Source organism: Rhodnius prolixus, unplaced genomic scaffold, assembly GCF_049639745.1.
Source record: "Rhodnius prolixus isolate KJV_2025 unplaced genomic scaffold, Rpr scaffold_9, whole genome shotgun sequence".
Classification (NCBI taxonomy): Eukaryota; Metazoa; Arthropoda; class Insecta; order Hemiptera; family Reduviidae; genus Rhodnius; species Rhodnius prolixus.
In genome coordinates this window covers 23,870,579-23,886,699 of record NW_027411604.1, presented here as the reverse complement: position 1 = coordinate 23,886,699, position 16,121 = coordinate 23,870,579, and the positions used below count along the sequence as shown (strand labels likewise).

The window sequence follows — 16,121 nt, the reverse complement described above, 5'->3', positions numbered from 1 at the left end:
TACTAAAGCTCTACCTTTTCTAATGAAACAGATGCATAGTCCATTAGCGCCCACTTTTTGTTGTTGCAAGCATTTCTTTTAAGGTTTCAATAAAACGAAGATGTTTGACAAAATGTTTTATTAACTACAAAGATGTAACTATTAATACAAATTATTCTTGTTGTGCAGAGAAGTACAATTGAGCATGATTTGAGGAAGTTTCCTCTAATTCTAATCAGTTTTAAAACGTTCGACATTATGTATATTTAGAATAGAATAGAATAGAAAAGAAATTTATTATTCTAGGACAATTGTCCCGTAAGAATAAACACAGGTACAAATAGAGGCCTTATTTGTGTATTATATTTTATTTTTGAGATAACTTAAAATTAAAGTAAAACAAAATAATGCTAGTTTGTTAAGAATTTTTTTTGATAGACTTGAAGTTATCTTTTTTTCAATTATCACTCCATGATAAAAAAAAAGAAAAATGATGGTTCTTGCATCTTAGATGGTCTCAAGTTGGGAATCTCAAGTAACTTTCTTAGTAACTACAGAAATGTGCTGCATATCAAGTGAAAATAAAATAAACGAAAAAATAACTCAAACGGTTTCCCCGGTTATGCTATTACATTAGTTTTATGTTGTAATATATTGATTAAATCGAGATTTAAATAAGAATTTAGGAAAAATTTTATTTAAAAAAATGAAAACTCCTGGTAAGTTGAAATATCTGTATTTATAATTTAGGCATTACATAATTTCTTTAGGGTACCTTTTTCAGGCTAAACTTAAGAATCTTCTTATTACAAAGAAGATTCTTTGACCTTTGTAAAGGCAATTATAATAATGGGTGAACTTTTGGCTAATCTATAGAATAGCGCCCCGGGGGCGTGGCCTGTTTATTTTTAGGGGGTGGGAAGTACAGCGCACCTACCGGTGAAAATGTAAACTACTTCCCGCGAATGAACTGTTTCGGATTGTGCGAATTTCGTAACGCTTATGTTTCGCACGCATGCGCAGTACACTTACTGCCTAGCAACTGCTTCCTGTTTAATGTATTAATAGTTCCCGCGAGTGCTCTGTATGTGACCTGAGGTGCTGTTTTTTTGTAACTTTATGAGTATGAGCGTTTTAAATTTGCAGTTGTTTTTTAAATTAAAGCATGAGTGTAGTGTGAATGAGGTTGGAGTTCGACAGATATACCCTCCTCAGGAAAAGGACTCCACAGAATAAGGTAAGTTTCTTTTGTGTTGTTCTGTGTAATTATTGTAATGAATCTTGTGACACAAAAAAAAAAATTGAGGGTGATTAGGTAGGTTAGGAGGGGGTATGGGGGGCGAAGCCCCCATTAAGAAAAAAATCAGGGGTGTGGGGGGCGAAGCCCCCCATTAAGAAATAAAGAAATAATTCGAAGTGATTCTGATTCGCTGTTACCATATAACCCGCTAGATTTAAGTGTAAATATAAAATAAAGAAATAGTTTTATATTTATATTTGAATATGGCGGGTTCTATAGTAACAGCGAATCAGAATCACTTCGAATTAGGCCACGCCTCTGGGGTGCTATTCTAAAGATTTACCGAACTTTTTATTCAACAATGTGACTCTATCTTGTAGGCTGCTTGTACAATATAAAAAATGTTTCACTTCTTCGTAATAACCAGAAAAAGTATTTGTTATAAGGGTATGTTCAAATTTCTCTAGTGGTTCTCAGAATGTTCTGGCAGCAAAACTTTTTTTATTAAAAAGAAGTCATTTGATGATCATTTTTGATTAGTCATTGTTCATGTTAAAAAAAAAAAATAGCTAATTTCTAAACTTCCAATGATCTCTAATTTCAACAGGACCTGGACCAAAGTACGTATTGCCAACGCTGACTGGATTTATTGGTCATGCTCCAACCCATTATAGATTTCCATCAAATCCTATGGGTGTGCGTTTGGATAAGCTTAAAAAATTAAATTACACCCCAGCGCCTAATAAATATGATATCAGAGAACTGACAAGATACGGAACCAGTACTCGACCGACCTGCGTTTTGGGTATAAAACCAAAGATTAAATGTAATTATTTACAGTTGATGAAAATAAAGTTTCACTCTATAGTAAATTAAAAAGAATAATTCAGAAATTAATCTGTATTTAATTTACTGTAGATAACATTTCACCAGGACCAAATAAATACGCACCAGAACAACATCCTGATACAAGATTTAAAACAGCACCTTCTTATAGTTTGGGCACAAGAAAGAATTTAATATTAGACATTAAGCGAACACCTTGTCCATTAAATTACACGAAACCATCTACCATTGGCCCTCGCGTACCTGATATGAAAGCCGCTCCAGCATATTCAATGTGAGAAGAGAACATTGCTTTACTTCATATTTATAAGGAATCTTTTGCAGGCCCAAATAACTATTCATTATAACTAATTTATTTAGATTTAACATGCAATTGAGTGTGAGAAAAGGTACGTGCAATAACTAAATTAGTCGAATTATAGTCCCTAAATTATTTAATTTAAATTTCATTGTAATTAAATGTGTCATTTTTTGATTTAATGAGCACAAAAGTATGAGTAAATTTTACAAGTTTTTTTTTCTTTTGAACATGAAGCGATGTTAAAGGTTACACTGTTTTAGGTTTTCTTGTAGTTTACGAGGTCTTTTTTTTTTTCTTTTTACCAGGTGCTAAATGAAAAACCGTAGATTCGTTTTAAACACTTTTCGCTAAAGGGAGGGTTCTTTAGAATTTATGCAGTTTAATGAACGTTCATTGTTTCATACTTTTTCCTAAATATTCTTAATTGGAGACCTGTTTTTCGATTTTCATTGGCCAATACTTTTTTCGGATTATACTATTTCTTCTATCTAAAGCTTAAAGAAGCTTTCAACTGCAATATTTTTTTCTTTCTCTCTTTAAAATTGACGGTTTTTAACTTACTTTTCCAACCGTAAGTATCCGTCTGAAAGCTTTCTTGTAAGAAACACCTTATCCACTACAGTGTAGGCGAATCTAATTTAGGAATTAATAAAGGATAAATTTACAATGATTTCATTGTATTTTAATAAAGTGTATATAAAATTACTTATTTGAAAAGTTTTCAACTTAGTTAAATAATAACAATAGTGGACTGGGTTAATTTTTTTTTTAACTTTGGAGTGTGCTCTTTGGCGCATATTATCTTTCCTCTAATGGAACTAGTTTACTTAACTCTTATGCTCAGTGAATCCACTAAGTTCAATATTAAGTCTTCATTAAACTTTAGATTAAGAAGAAAATATTGCACAAATCTCCTGAGCAGTTTTCTTTGCAAGGAATTCCTTGTGGTTTTTTTCGTAGTTTCTAGATGCAATTCTGAGATAACGTTTTCTAAGTTGCCTAGGAAGAGTACTTTTCAGTGTTTGAGGTAATGGGCAAATTTTAACTGCAGGAAAAATAATAGTTTTAGGATCAGTTGTATGCTAGATTGCATGCTTTGAGGAGCGACCCTAAATGCTATCTTTGTAATTAATCCTGCTCTAGTGAAGAGGTAGGTAGCTTCTTTCTATTTTGAAGAGTAAAAGTTACAATTGATTTAGTAAGTAACATTATAAAAATTAATTCGTTTTACAAACCGATCTGCTGTAGAAGTACAATCAAATTAGTTAAAAGATATTTGCAAAAATTCAACTGGCGAAAAGTAGATTTTCTTTAGTCTTAGATTTATTTGTAAGCAAATATAAATATTGTTGATTATAATATTTGATCAAAAGAGGAGACTTAACTGATACGAAGCTTTATTTGAGTTTCTCTCTGGAGCTATTAGTTTATTATAGACGTACTTTTTTTTTTTAAATCACAAAAATACCACCACAATATTTTTCATTACTTTTATGATTACAGATTAGGTAAATCTAAAAAACCACCGTATCTAATGCCCGCCTCACCAGGCCCTGCTAAATATGGAATATCTCCAATGCAAGCCTACAAGAAAAAGGCGGGGTCTGCAATTGTTTTGGGTCCTTACCCTTTTAAGTAATTATTGTTTCTGTTCAGTAATTAATTATTTATAGTAATTAGAGAAGTAATGTACTATTTGTGTTTGAAGGACATTCAAAGATAATATTTTGAAATTAAACTTATTCTTACTGATAGAGGAGTATGTAAGTCAATTTCCAATCATAAATCCATGTAAACCAAACAGGATTGCATGCCTTGGCTTAATTAATTTGGAACTTGTGTGATTTTATATTTCAAAATTTAAAGGTTTCAAAACTAGGAGAGAGGTTTGACAACCTACATTTTCAAAAGTGGAATTTTCTGATAATTTGTTTGGTGAATATTAAAGAGAAAACTGAGAACTTATTGTTGCTGGAATTCCCATTTCTTTCAATATTTCTAAAGAAATGCAACGTATTTTGAAATTAAACTTATTCTTACTGATAGAGGAGTATGTAAGTCAATTTCCAATCATAAATCTGTGTAAACCAAACAGGATTGCATGCCTTGGCTTAATTAATTTGGATCTTTTGTGCAGTCACTGCAGCCTCTCTTGTCTCCTTTTGCTGGATGTATTGATTGATCAAGTAACTAGAGTGGTTAGTTCTTTAAATTGAAAAGTGAGAGTTGATATAAAAAAAAAACAAAGTAATAATCTAGCTACAAATAGTAAAGAATTTTGCAATATTAAATGTTTTCAAGTTCTTGGCATGATAAAGCTATTATTTGATCAAGAAATCCATTTGTTTGGTTGCGATGACTGGCACGCACTAACGTTTTTGTGAGTAAGCAAATATTACGTTGTACATAGGCTTTCCATCAATTCAATTTTCTTTTGCTTTCACCATAATATGTGATTCGTATTACCTCTTCCTTTACTTCTTCATTTTTTTCATTAATTCTGCAATCGTAACTTGAAATTCAGGGTACCTCGTTTGCATAATCCACCTGTGGCTTAGTTGTCAATACTATGAAGCAGATCCTTCATCCTATCTAGTCAAACTAAACCAGAATTACTTATTTTTCTATTAATATTGCAATGGTAATTTCAAATACGTGCTACCCTGTCTGCACAATTCTTTTTTGACTTTTTGAGCAGAAATATTAGAATTTCCTTTCAAAGTAGACGGGAATTTCTTAAATCTTCCATTAATGTTGCAATCGTAACTTCAAATTCGGGCTTACCTGAGTGTAAAATCCACGTCTGGCTTATTTATTAGTAAACAGAAGCAGAAATGTCAATCTTTGCAGTGAAACTGCATGAGAATTCCTTATTTTTCCTTTAATTCTGCAATCGTAACATACTTTTCGAGCTACTTTTTTGTGTACAATACAATTTAGGCTTAGTTGTTTATACAATAAAGTAGAAATCGCAATCCTTTCTGTCAAAATTTCTAGTTAAACTAGACGAAAATTTCTTATCTTTCCATTACTTTTGCAAATTTCAAATTTGAAAAATTGAATGGAAAAATTTAAAATTCTTTTCTACTTTTGAACAAATGAAGCCGAAAGATTGCAAAATAAATTTATGTACATTCCACCTCTAGTTTACTTATTAATCAACTGAACCAGAAATCTTTATCTTTGCAGACAAACTAGACGAGAATTCCTTATTTTTCCTTTAATTGTGATATAATTTTCGAGCTACCCTATATGTACATTCTATCTCTGGTTTAATTATTAATAAACTGGAGAAGAAATCTCTATCTTTCCGGCTAACTAGAGGATGATTTTTGCTTCAGTGCATTAATAATTAATTAAGCTGGAGATGGAATGTATACACAACATGGCCGACGTCAGCACCCGGCTTACCCGGGCAAGTGCTGGGGCCCGTAACGCTTCTAGGTGCCCCTGTCGCTGCCGACCCCTCCGCCCAAGTGGAAGATCCAGAAGGAGCAATTAAAGCGAAACAAGAAGATGAATCAACAAAGCACAAGGTACATGGTTTTAAACAGAATGACTGCCAAAGAAGACAATGGCTAATCTTCAGAATAGCGACTGGGGGCGTGGCCTATTTAATTAGATAGTTTTATTTACTGTATAATTTTTAATCTAGTTGGTTATCACCACACGTTTCCTCCACAAAAGGGCTCGCAGAGGCTCTGTCGCTCAAGAGCCCAGAAAAATCTTGAAGCCAGACGTGAATTTTCCTCACGGTGTTTCAATTCTCGTAAGTTTTTCTTCTGATCAAGTACCAATTACAGTCGAGCCTCCTATAAAGGACACTCTCACTAGCGACCACCTCCATTTACGGACAGTTTTTGGATTTCCCCGTTTTACCCTTATGCTCTTTCTATATAAAAGAACCTCCGTCTAACGGACACTCTAAATAGCGACTGCGAACATTGATTTTGGGGAACGGATTAAATGTTTCACCTTCTATCAACGACCAACTTATTCTTAAAAGTTCGTTTGACGCGGCGATCAAAAGAATTATCCCCTCCCAAGTTTTTGTTTTTTTTTTCTGATTTTTCCTAAAGTTTCCTATATAAGCTCATACATCTTGTACCATTTTATTCATTTTTCAATATAACTTTGGACGAACAATATTATTTTTTCCGATATGTCTCTCAAACGAAAGTGGTTAACTCTAGAAGAGAAAATAAATGTGTTGGAAGATTTTGCAAAAACCAAATCGAGCCATCGTCAACTTGCCGAAAGGTTTGTTCTATTTTTCTAATAATAGATGATAGTATGATGTTAATTTTACCATAAATTATTATTGTTATGAATAAATGTGATGATTATTATAAACATTGTTATAAAAATTATTAAATAATTCAATAATATGAAGTTTTTTTGAAGAATTGTTTGGATAATTAAGAAAAATTTGATGCATATCATATAGCTAAATAATTATGCTATTATGTACTTTTTTAAATCTATTAATAATAAACAATTTTTAAATAGATGTTTGGAAAAAAAACCCATATTTTTTCATTCTGAAACTTGCCTACCTCCTTCTAACGACCACCTCCAAACAGCGGCCACTTTGCTTTCCCCCGCCAGTATCCGTTATTGAGAGGTTCGACTGTATATGTAACACATAACTACTTCATTTCACCTTAACGGAGACAATCACTATTTTTTGACATTTGACAGTGAAGCGTGCGACATTTGTCGCAGAAACAGACGCTTCTATTCCAATTCTAGCTTCCATGACTTTCGTTTCCGAGCTTTTTTTTCAAATACCCTAAAGTAAGCCCTTTTCTTTATAATTATCTTAAGCGCTTATTTTTTTTTTACCTATTATTTATTTTTTACAAAATTTATATACTCTTACAGTACACGTTAACCTGTGGGTCTATTATAATTATTATTTTTATCTATATCGTACTCCATTCATATCGGGTGACAAAGGATGATTCATCTTAGGGGTCTGCGCCCAGTTAGATTTCACACCCATTGCCAGATCTTGAAGCTAAATCGTTCTATTATTTCAAATTTTTGCAATGCTTCTTTAATTATAAAAATTACATTTAAAAAAAAATCTAATACAATTAAAACATAAATAAAAGATGTAATATGACAAAAGGGAGCAAAAAAAATCATTAAAGTACATTAAACGATAGTTGAGAAATCATAATTTCAGGCTTTCACAAAAAATAATACTAAAATATTTTATTTTCTAATTTACTATAATTTTATTTTTATTTTTAGGCTTAAAAAACATGTCCCTGGACCAAAATATGCTTATAAGTTTAATGAAAAAGCTGACGCACCTGCCTATTCATTAGGAGTTAAACATTCCCCCTACGAAAGAGTACTATTTTTGCCAGAAGATGTTGGAGATTTTCCTGTTCTTTGATGCAGTTTTTCTCCCAATCGAGAAAATGAACAAATTGTTAAATCAAATTCCTAGAAAAAAAAAAATTAAATAATAAAAAATATAAAATAAATAAATAGATTGAAATATCTAATACTGTAGTATAAAGTATTCCACGCTCCTGTTGCTTAAGAAGAAGAACTACTGTATAAAGTCAAATTTTCGAAATATAGCGTTTATTGGATATACTGAGATTTCGAGCATGAAAAGCTGTATAGTAGCCATTCTAGAATGTGGTTCTACAACATGAAAATAATAGCGTTCATGTTCAGGTGCAAAGCAGATTTCAGGAAGTTCCGCGTCAATTTTTCAGTGGTTATAAGGGATGCACGGTGTCAGATCCTTCACTCTGAAGCGGTTCAACTGAAGTTAGAGGTGGTCAGCTGGATAGAACATGCTGCAGCAACATTCCTGGTCAGATCCGACTACAGATACTTATTCTATCTTGGCCTTTTCTGAATCTCAGCATATCTTTTCATCATCCTTTTGGTGCTTATCTTCTATTTTATTTTTAAATCAACTTTTTACCATCATTTACCATGAAAACAGTGTGAATTATGTTTCACAGATCCAATCCGTTGGATAAATTCTTCTTTTTCTCTACTTCCAATTTTCTCTGCTTTCTAGACCAGCGTTTCCCAACCTAAAAAATAAAAAAAAACACAAAATTTAAAAAAAAAAAAAATCAAAGCATAAAAATCTCCTTTCCTACAATTCATAAAAATTATTTGAATGAATAATATTATACAGTAAAGTTGTTAATATGTAGAGTAATAAGGAAAGGTCTATCTCAAGATATAAGAGAAAATGTAATACATTTAACAGGATTAAAATTATCTTTCGTGGAGAATTTTCCAAAACCCGAAATCACAAATATTTGGAATTCAAACCCCTTCTATAAAGAAAATTTAGGAAAAGCTACATCATTATCGATAAAAGATAAAGAAAATTTAATAGAATTATCATGTGACAGAACTTAACTGATGTAAAAATCTGCTTAAAGAGACTGATTGTAATGAGTAAGCTCTATCCAAGCAACATTAAATTTAATTGGTACTTACAGGTAGTTGAAAGCTTAAAATAAATGAATTTAGAAGATTAGGGCTCAAATATAATAATTCTAAAGAAGAACTTTGTAAATTCATTAATAATTTTGAAGAGAAAAATATGTTCGCAATTTTTAATTATTTAAAAAAATTGTTAAAACTAAGATCTTACACTTTACAAAGTTTATAAAGAGAACATGAACTCCTTTGCAACAGATACATTGTATCTCTATACAAATAAAGATAATAATAATAAAATAGAACTCTCGGAATAAGAAATTTCACGAAATACAATCATTTTTACCAAGCGGTACAAATTAGCATGATGTACTACCAAGTAGTACGTGAGCCAAAAAAGGTTGGGAAACGCTATCCTAGACAATAGAATGCTCGTTACTGAGTCAGTATAAAGAGATTTAGAGATCAACTAAAATCGCTGTATGAGAATCCACAAGAAGTATGAACTTTCTTTCAACACGACCAAAGCAAGCCTCACAGCCAGTTGGAAACTTCATAAAAATTGGAAGGCTTTCTACAGCTTCTGAAATCATTCTGGAAGTTGTAAATACTAATTGGCAGAACCAGCTGAGGGAATATTACTCAGGCAGGTGTGATTATCTAAAGGTAATGTTCGCAATATTGCTTTTAAAGAATAATTTTATGTATTGCTTGTTAAATTAATTAAAAATTTCCTTTGGAGTTGGGATCAATGTATGAAAATTAGAAGCTATTGAGAATTCTTTCCTATTAAGCTATATTTCAGTATATGAACTGTATTTTAATATATAATATATATAAATATATATTTATATATGTAATATATAAACTATATTTTAGTAATTTTTTTAAGTTTTCAATTTGCAAGTAGGTTGGATTTTTTTGCTACCAATGACTAGCTTTCAATTTCTTTAATCTTTATTACAAAACTTTAGGCAGCTGTTTTCTTCTTGACAACCAACGCTCACGTTGCCATTAGAATTGACGGAGGAATACAGTTCTATTTAAACCAGGTTTTTCTCTCTTGTGTGCAATATATAATTTCTAAGGTAAGGAAAAACAGAGAAATGCCGTTGCTATCGAGAAATTTTTATTAATGCTGGTAAAAGGTAAAAGTTTTATTAATGCTGGTAACTGCAATAACGTTTTGACATAACTGGTATAATCAGGCCATAATTAAATCCTTCGTTATAAACGGTTTGTAGCTAAAGATTATTTTGTTTATTTTTTATTTTTGTCATCAAGAGCATCGACAGCTGCGGGTATTAGCGCCCTGTAAATAATTCATCCCAATTCAGTGATGTACTTCTTCAGTACAATGTACAATGATGCACAGTGATGAAGAAATGTTCTCCTTCATTTTCAAAAGAAATGGACGACTTAATTCAAATGTGATCATACTTCTCTTAAAGATGTACAGGACAATGACCCTGCCCAGAATGGAGCTTAGGCAGTAGAAAAACACACAAATAAAAAATAAATTTTGGAGACTTTTTCTCAAATTTTCCTCCCTCAAACTTTCATTTTTTAAAGAAATTTATAGCTGGAAAAGATTTTGCGTTAAAAAAATAAGATTGTTATGTTGTAAAGATTGAGGCTGTTGATATATATCTTGCAACCACCCAGTTATAAATAAGAAAATTCTTGTGAAACTAACCTAGATTTTCCATTTTTTTTCCTTTTATCTGAACTTCAAATTCCAAAACTAGCCGACCTAAAGTAAATGATTAACCTCTAGCATAAAAATTGAGCTCTGCAAGTTAAAAATAAGGAATTTCTGAAAAAAAAAAATCGCCTATAATTTCCAATTTTTTCCTTTTATCTGAATTTCTTTTTCCAAAACTACGGACCTAATTTATTATGATCACTGCATGGCCGAGAACTTTACACCTGGTCGTTTTTAACTCAGAAAATTTTTGTTTTTTCTCTCTGACAAGTTTTAATCTCAAATATATGTGGTGAAAATTCAGTTTTGAAATGATTTTCTTAATTCTACAAAAAAAAAAAAGAAAGAAAAATAAGAAATAGATGAAAGTATAAATATGATTAGTTTAAGACGTACATAACTTTTAAATTGCATACATTGTAATAAATATTATGTTTTCCTTAATTTCAAATAAGAATTAATATTTCCATAAATCACTAAGTCTTTTGAAATATAAGTAACATGTAATGAAATATTATAAGCAATTTAAAAATTATTTGTAAATAATATATTTGAAATAAGGAACTGAATGAAACATGGTATATGATGCAACTCCTTGTAAATTAGTTTCACCATTATTTCTAAACTCTGCACTCATTTTTTACTTTGCTATTCTCACTAATCATAATTTATGAGTATTTAGTTTCTTAATTAAAAGGTATGTGGTAAAAATATAATTATTTTAATGATAGGGAAGGAATTACCTCAATGGTTAGTGTTCTGGATTCCCACACGGAAAGGTTTCCGGGTTCGAATCTAGTTGCTTACCCTTAGATTTTCTCTTCCTGCGAGTTACTAAAAAGTTTCAGCTAACAGTAAGCATTTTTCAGTTAGGTGTATGAGTTCATCACAATCCGGAGATGGACAATGTTAACTGTTATGAGAGTTCACTGCCCAGTGATGGGCAATTTACTGAAAAAAACCTGAAATAAAAATAATAATAAATACAAATATTGTAATGTGAATGTATGGTCAGACGTGTTAAAAGTACAGAAAATTATATGGAGGGAAGCATGAGGGCCTAGGCAAAAAAAAAAATCATTTAAAAAAATATATTTTCATTTTATATACTTAGTTTTCTAAATTGAAATACAATGAAAAATAATGGGGGTTCTTAGAGAACTAACAAAACAGAAACAAATGTAAATGTAATTTTTTTAAACTATGTCCTTAGGATTTTATAAAACTGAAGTAAACAATTGTGACAAAAGTTTTTTATATCTTATGTTGATAACAACATAATAAGCTTATATTTCATCTGATCTCATCATCAACCATGCTCTCTTGAATATTACTGCCTTGAAGAATTCACGACTAAGATTGGAACCAATCGTAGAGCTAGCAGAGTACAGATAAAACATTTTTGTTTCTTTATATGTTTGCTTCTGTTAGTTCCAGCCATTATAAAAAATATCGACACGTTGGACTAATTTAGGGAATAATCTTCACTAAATCAGTAATTACACTTACATCCCGATTGTACTCTCCAGGCTTCTTTACGAACCTAGGACAAAATAAAATAAACAAATGAAAATAAAATGACTAAAAATGTATAAAAGACAAATAAATAGGAAGGACTATTATTGATGGTGACGTTTAATCTCTGAAGAATATGGATGAAAATCTGGAAAATTGATTAATGAATGAAACAAGGAAAAAGTTTCAGTTAAAAGTAAGTATTTTTCAGGGTACATTTAAGTGTATGAGTTCATTGGAGCCATTTTTTAAATAATCGTAAAAAAGTAAAAAAATACATTTTGACTCTATAGAATTGGAAGCAATTGCTGTTCGAAAACGAAATATCATATTCTTGCTTTCTTCAATTTCCTTGATATCTTACCACATCGACGCTTACTTGAAGATGATTTTTTTTTTTCGATTCAGAGACCTTAAAACGGATTTCCATGAGAACGCTAATGAGGAAATTCGACCTGATCGCAATTCTTTTACTATTAAAATTAAGAGAAATTTAAAACTAGTTACGATGGCAATGCTACGGAGAAAATACAAATGAATTTTGTTGCCATAAATAATACAAATAAGAAATTTAAAAAAATAGGTTACAGTAAATTCGTAATGACAATTACTCTGAATGTCAAGTAACATTACGAAATGCCACTGCCAAGAATATTTACGTAATAATCCACCACATTGAGGCTCGTATCCGCTCGTTACTTGAAATAGTACAGTTGTTTTATTAAAAGTTAGATTATTTCTTAGTCTAATTATGATTATATCAGTTCTATTTATTTTTTAATTGAATGAAAATTCTGCCATAAAAGCTGCACACTAATCCCTTTTACTGATAACCCCATATTTTTTTAATTATTAGAATTAATCTGCAAAACAATATATCAAGTAGATCAGATGTAAGTAGTCTTCCTAGCTAGAGTCACTGGAGAAGAAAACCTGCCCACACGCATCTTTCTCGTTGGAGATTTCTCTTAACTGATGGAAATGGTCACGAGTACAAAAACGTCTCAAATAGCTGTTTTTTTTTTAAATAAATTTTTGCCCCCAAGCTAAACTTAAAAGAACAGAAAGAACTAAACAGACGCTATCGACTACTTAAAAGACTCTTAGACGATAGATCTAAAGTGTTTCTAGGCAACAAAAGACTGAATATTTTAAAACCCATTTGGGCGTGTGCAATAGAGCTGTGGGGTTCAACCAAACGCTCCAATCTCCAAAGGATTCAATCTCTTCAATCTAAAATACTTCGAACTATTGTATACGCTCCATTTTATGTCTCCAACCTGACTATACATACCTTAACATTCCTTTTGTCACTCAAGTCGCTAAAAGAAGATACAGTAAACTTCATTTTAACCTGCAATCTCATTTAAATTCTCTAGCTCAAAATCTATCTTCAAGAACTCTTCCTGACAACCCGATAAGATGCCTTAAAAGACAGTGGCCTCGTGATCTCCTCTCAAGTGAAGAGAGTGACCAATAGTCTAATGTTCTGGAGTGTTACCACTGGGTAACTTCTCCACTCGTTTGCTTCATTGTTTCTAATATCATTGTTACTTATATCGCTAAGTAACTGATTGTAGCACAAATAAACACACACACAAAAATTATAGAAACTATTTTTCATTTCAATGCGTCAATAGCTAGGATCTTTATTAGCTATTGATAGCTAGAAGGCTCCGGAATAACTTTTATAGCTAATTATATATCTTTCATTATTTCATGGTAAAATTATCATGACTGAAACCGGCATTTATTTTTTCATCCTATAAATATTGTAGCAACTACAAGTAGAAGGAAAAAATGGAGAAGCAAGTAAGATTGAAAAATCAACAATTTTGATTGCTGTTATTGTCAATCTGAACAAAAAACATGCAATTCTGTACTTACGCAAGTCCACGGTGTTTGGTTTGGTAAAAGTTGTTCGTGCTCTTGTAGCTAAAATTGGTTCTGTGCTGATTAGTGAATATGTATTTCTAGAAAAGAAAACTATATATATAAATAATATAATGTCATATCAAATATTTTACGACAAATGAAAATTAATAAAGATTTTTATTTTTAAAATTACATTCATACGAGATGCTTACAAAGTTGAAACTCTCAATTAAATACCAGAAGGTGTTGAGCAAGGTAATAAGTTTATTGCTGAAATTGAAACACACCCTTGGTCAGGTGAAGGTTAGATCTAAAAGTGCGCCACTCTCCATTCTCCTTGATTCAGATAAAAAATTAACGATGCTGGATGGTGGTCATATGATATAAGGAAGGTCTGCAGATTTTCATCTAGAAGTGTGGTAATTGCTTCTTTTTTTCCTTTGTTAAAGGTATTTTGAGGATATTTGAAAAGAAATATATAGGGAAGGAATTAGTTCAATGGTTAGAGCACTGGTTTCCCATGCGGGCAGATGTTTGCCCTTATATTTTCTCTTCCTAGGAGCCATTTACAACTAACTGTTCGGTGATAGGGAAAAAATATACATTAGGTACAATTGACAGAAAATATAACGAAAATGATGGAATGTATAAGTATTAAATTTCCAGATCGAAGCGTTGCTCGATGTGCAAGGATACATATGCAAATTCTTGCAGAACTTTGTATTCAAAAAATTAATTGTAACATACAATTTTACATTTTAATAATCAAATAAGAAATCAATGTAAAAATAATGAATTTTCAATTCAAAGTGACTTCATGTGATTAGTAAATGTGCTGGGAACGCGAAGTAGTCCTAATAATCAATAATATCTAAAGAAGATAGGTAGTAATTATGTCAATAGAAATAAAACAAAAAATAAAAAGTCAAAAAACGGCATCTAGTGCAAATTTTGCGTTTTAGGATAACATAATGTTACTGGAGGAAAACAAAAAATGGATCTGAAACAATTACAGGACTTTTTAATACAATTACTATATAAAATACTTCCGACTGAAAAATCTTCATCCAAGGTCTGTAATTTTACTTAATGTCCTTAAATATTGAAATGGGAAATGGGAATTCAACAAAATTTTGCTTAAATACGTATTAAATTCAAAATTAACTGATATCCAAACACACGAAAGTTGAAATACAGTACAACCTCGATTAGCCGGGCTGACCTCCGGCTATACCCACCCACCGGGAAAACTGAAATCCCGGTTAAACCGAATACACAGTGTTCCATAGTAAGACATTACTGTTTCGTCCCAGAGATCAACTCCTATCTTAGACGGCAATAATTTTTTTTACATACATATTTGTTTTTTAAAATTTTTCATTTTTTTGCCGTTCAACTTTTTGAAAAATAAGTGTTTGCTTTTTTTTTTTATCAAACGACCACTCTCTGATGAGTGTACGCAATTTAAAAAGCACAACTTTGTCTCTGGTTGGAATGTCCTTACCGTTAAAAAAATAATGACCCTTCAAGAAAATCAGGTATAAAAGAGTTGCTGTCGCCACCGAAAATTAACTTTTGTTTCGGCGCCAATCCAGGTATTCTTATGATGTACTCAACATGATCCCGGTTAATCCGAATCCCGGTTAATAGAGGGCCGGTTAATCGAAGTTGTACTGTAATTGACTTGTGGATTAAAAACTAGGTGATAATAAAATACCTTAAGCTTATAACTTTAAGGTATATTGTCTTTATTTTTTTTTTAGGAACTATAGATTTTTTTTTAGGGCTAGCTGACAATATTAAAACCTCTCAAGTTCATTGATTTCTTTATTGCATATGATATATACCTTTGTTTTCAGCATTATCCTTTTTAGCTTTTCTTTTCCAAAATAAGAACTTGCAACAGAAAACGTCTTTGGTTAAAATCATTTGGGAATTTTCTTGTTATATACAGTATTTTCCAATTTAAAAGGAGTATTTCCCTTGTTTATATGTATATATAACAATTGTTGACAATTCCAATGTTCTCAAAGGAGACAGTGATAAAGAAATGGGTAAAGATTCACTCTAACGTAATCGGACCCTTTACATTCCCCAGACTTTTTAGAATTGGTCCAGATTAGATAGCATTAGATTCACTGCTATGAAGATTCAGACTTCGCACTTTTGTACTAAGAAAAGCAGCTTACTAAATTTCGGTAAACCAACTTGTTCGATGACTAATTCTTAGG

The 16,121-nt window shown here is 31.3% G+C and overlaps 1 protein-coding gene and 1 long non-coding RNA gene across 7 annotated transcripts; one reads left to right on the top strand and one right to left on the bottom strand.

Annotated features, from left to right (window-relative positions):
- The first annotated feature begins 552 nt into the window (after nucleotides 1–552).
- On the top strand, nucleotides 553–7,773 carry LOC141454149 (protein CIMAP1D-like). Of its 6 annotated transcripts, XR_012458477.1 has the most exons (7): nucleotides 1,540–1,666; nucleotides 1,827–2,045; nucleotides 2,138–2,339; nucleotides 3,870–4,001; nucleotides 4,233–4,420; nucleotides 4,504–4,746; nucleotides 6,547–6,626. XR_012458477.1 is itself a non-coding variant. In XM_074128062.1 (5 exons), exons 1-5 carry the CDS (start codon nucleotides 686–688, stop codon nucleotides 7,771–7,773), a joined length of 714 nt encoding a protein of 237 aa, XP_073984163.1. In that variant the 5' UTR covers nucleotides 553–685. The 6 variants fall into 6 exon arrangements, 3 of the variants coding, with proteins under 3 accessions (XP_073984163.1, XP_073984164.1, XP_073984162.1); XR_012458476.1 differs by lacking the exon at nucleotides 6,547–6,626 and having other exon boundaries at nucleotides 4,504–6,540; XR_012458478.1 differs by lacking the exons at nucleotides 4,233–4,420; nucleotides 4,504–4,746 and adding an exon at nucleotides 7,626–7,691 and having other exon boundaries at nucleotides 1,541–1,666.
- Nucleotides 7,685–10,696, bottom strand: LOC141454154 (uncharacterized). Its single transcript, XR_012458483.1, has 3 exons — nucleotides 10,492–10,696; nucleotides 8,330–8,434; nucleotides 7,685–7,823 (listed from the first exon to the last, which is right to left on the bottom strand). It is a non-coding gene; the product is annotated as an uncharacterized lncRNA (long non-coding RNA).
- Between the last annotated feature and the right edge of the window lie 5,425 nt (nucleotides 10,697–16,121).

Excerpts from the sequence above, each read along its gene's own strand:
- LOC141454149 (XM_074128061.1), top strand. The coding sequence starts at position 1,621 with ATGTTTCACTTCTTCGTAATAACCAGAAAAAGTATTTGTTATAAGG. Across the intron at positions 1,667-1,826 it reads AAAAAGTATTTGTTATAAGG|GACCTGGACCAAAGTACGTA; the intron begins GTATGTTCAAAT and ends TAATTTCAACAG. Across the intron at positions 2,046-2,137 it reads TATAAAACCAAAGATTAAAT|ATAACATTTCACCAGGACCA; the intron begins GTAATTATTTAC and ends AATTTACTGTAG.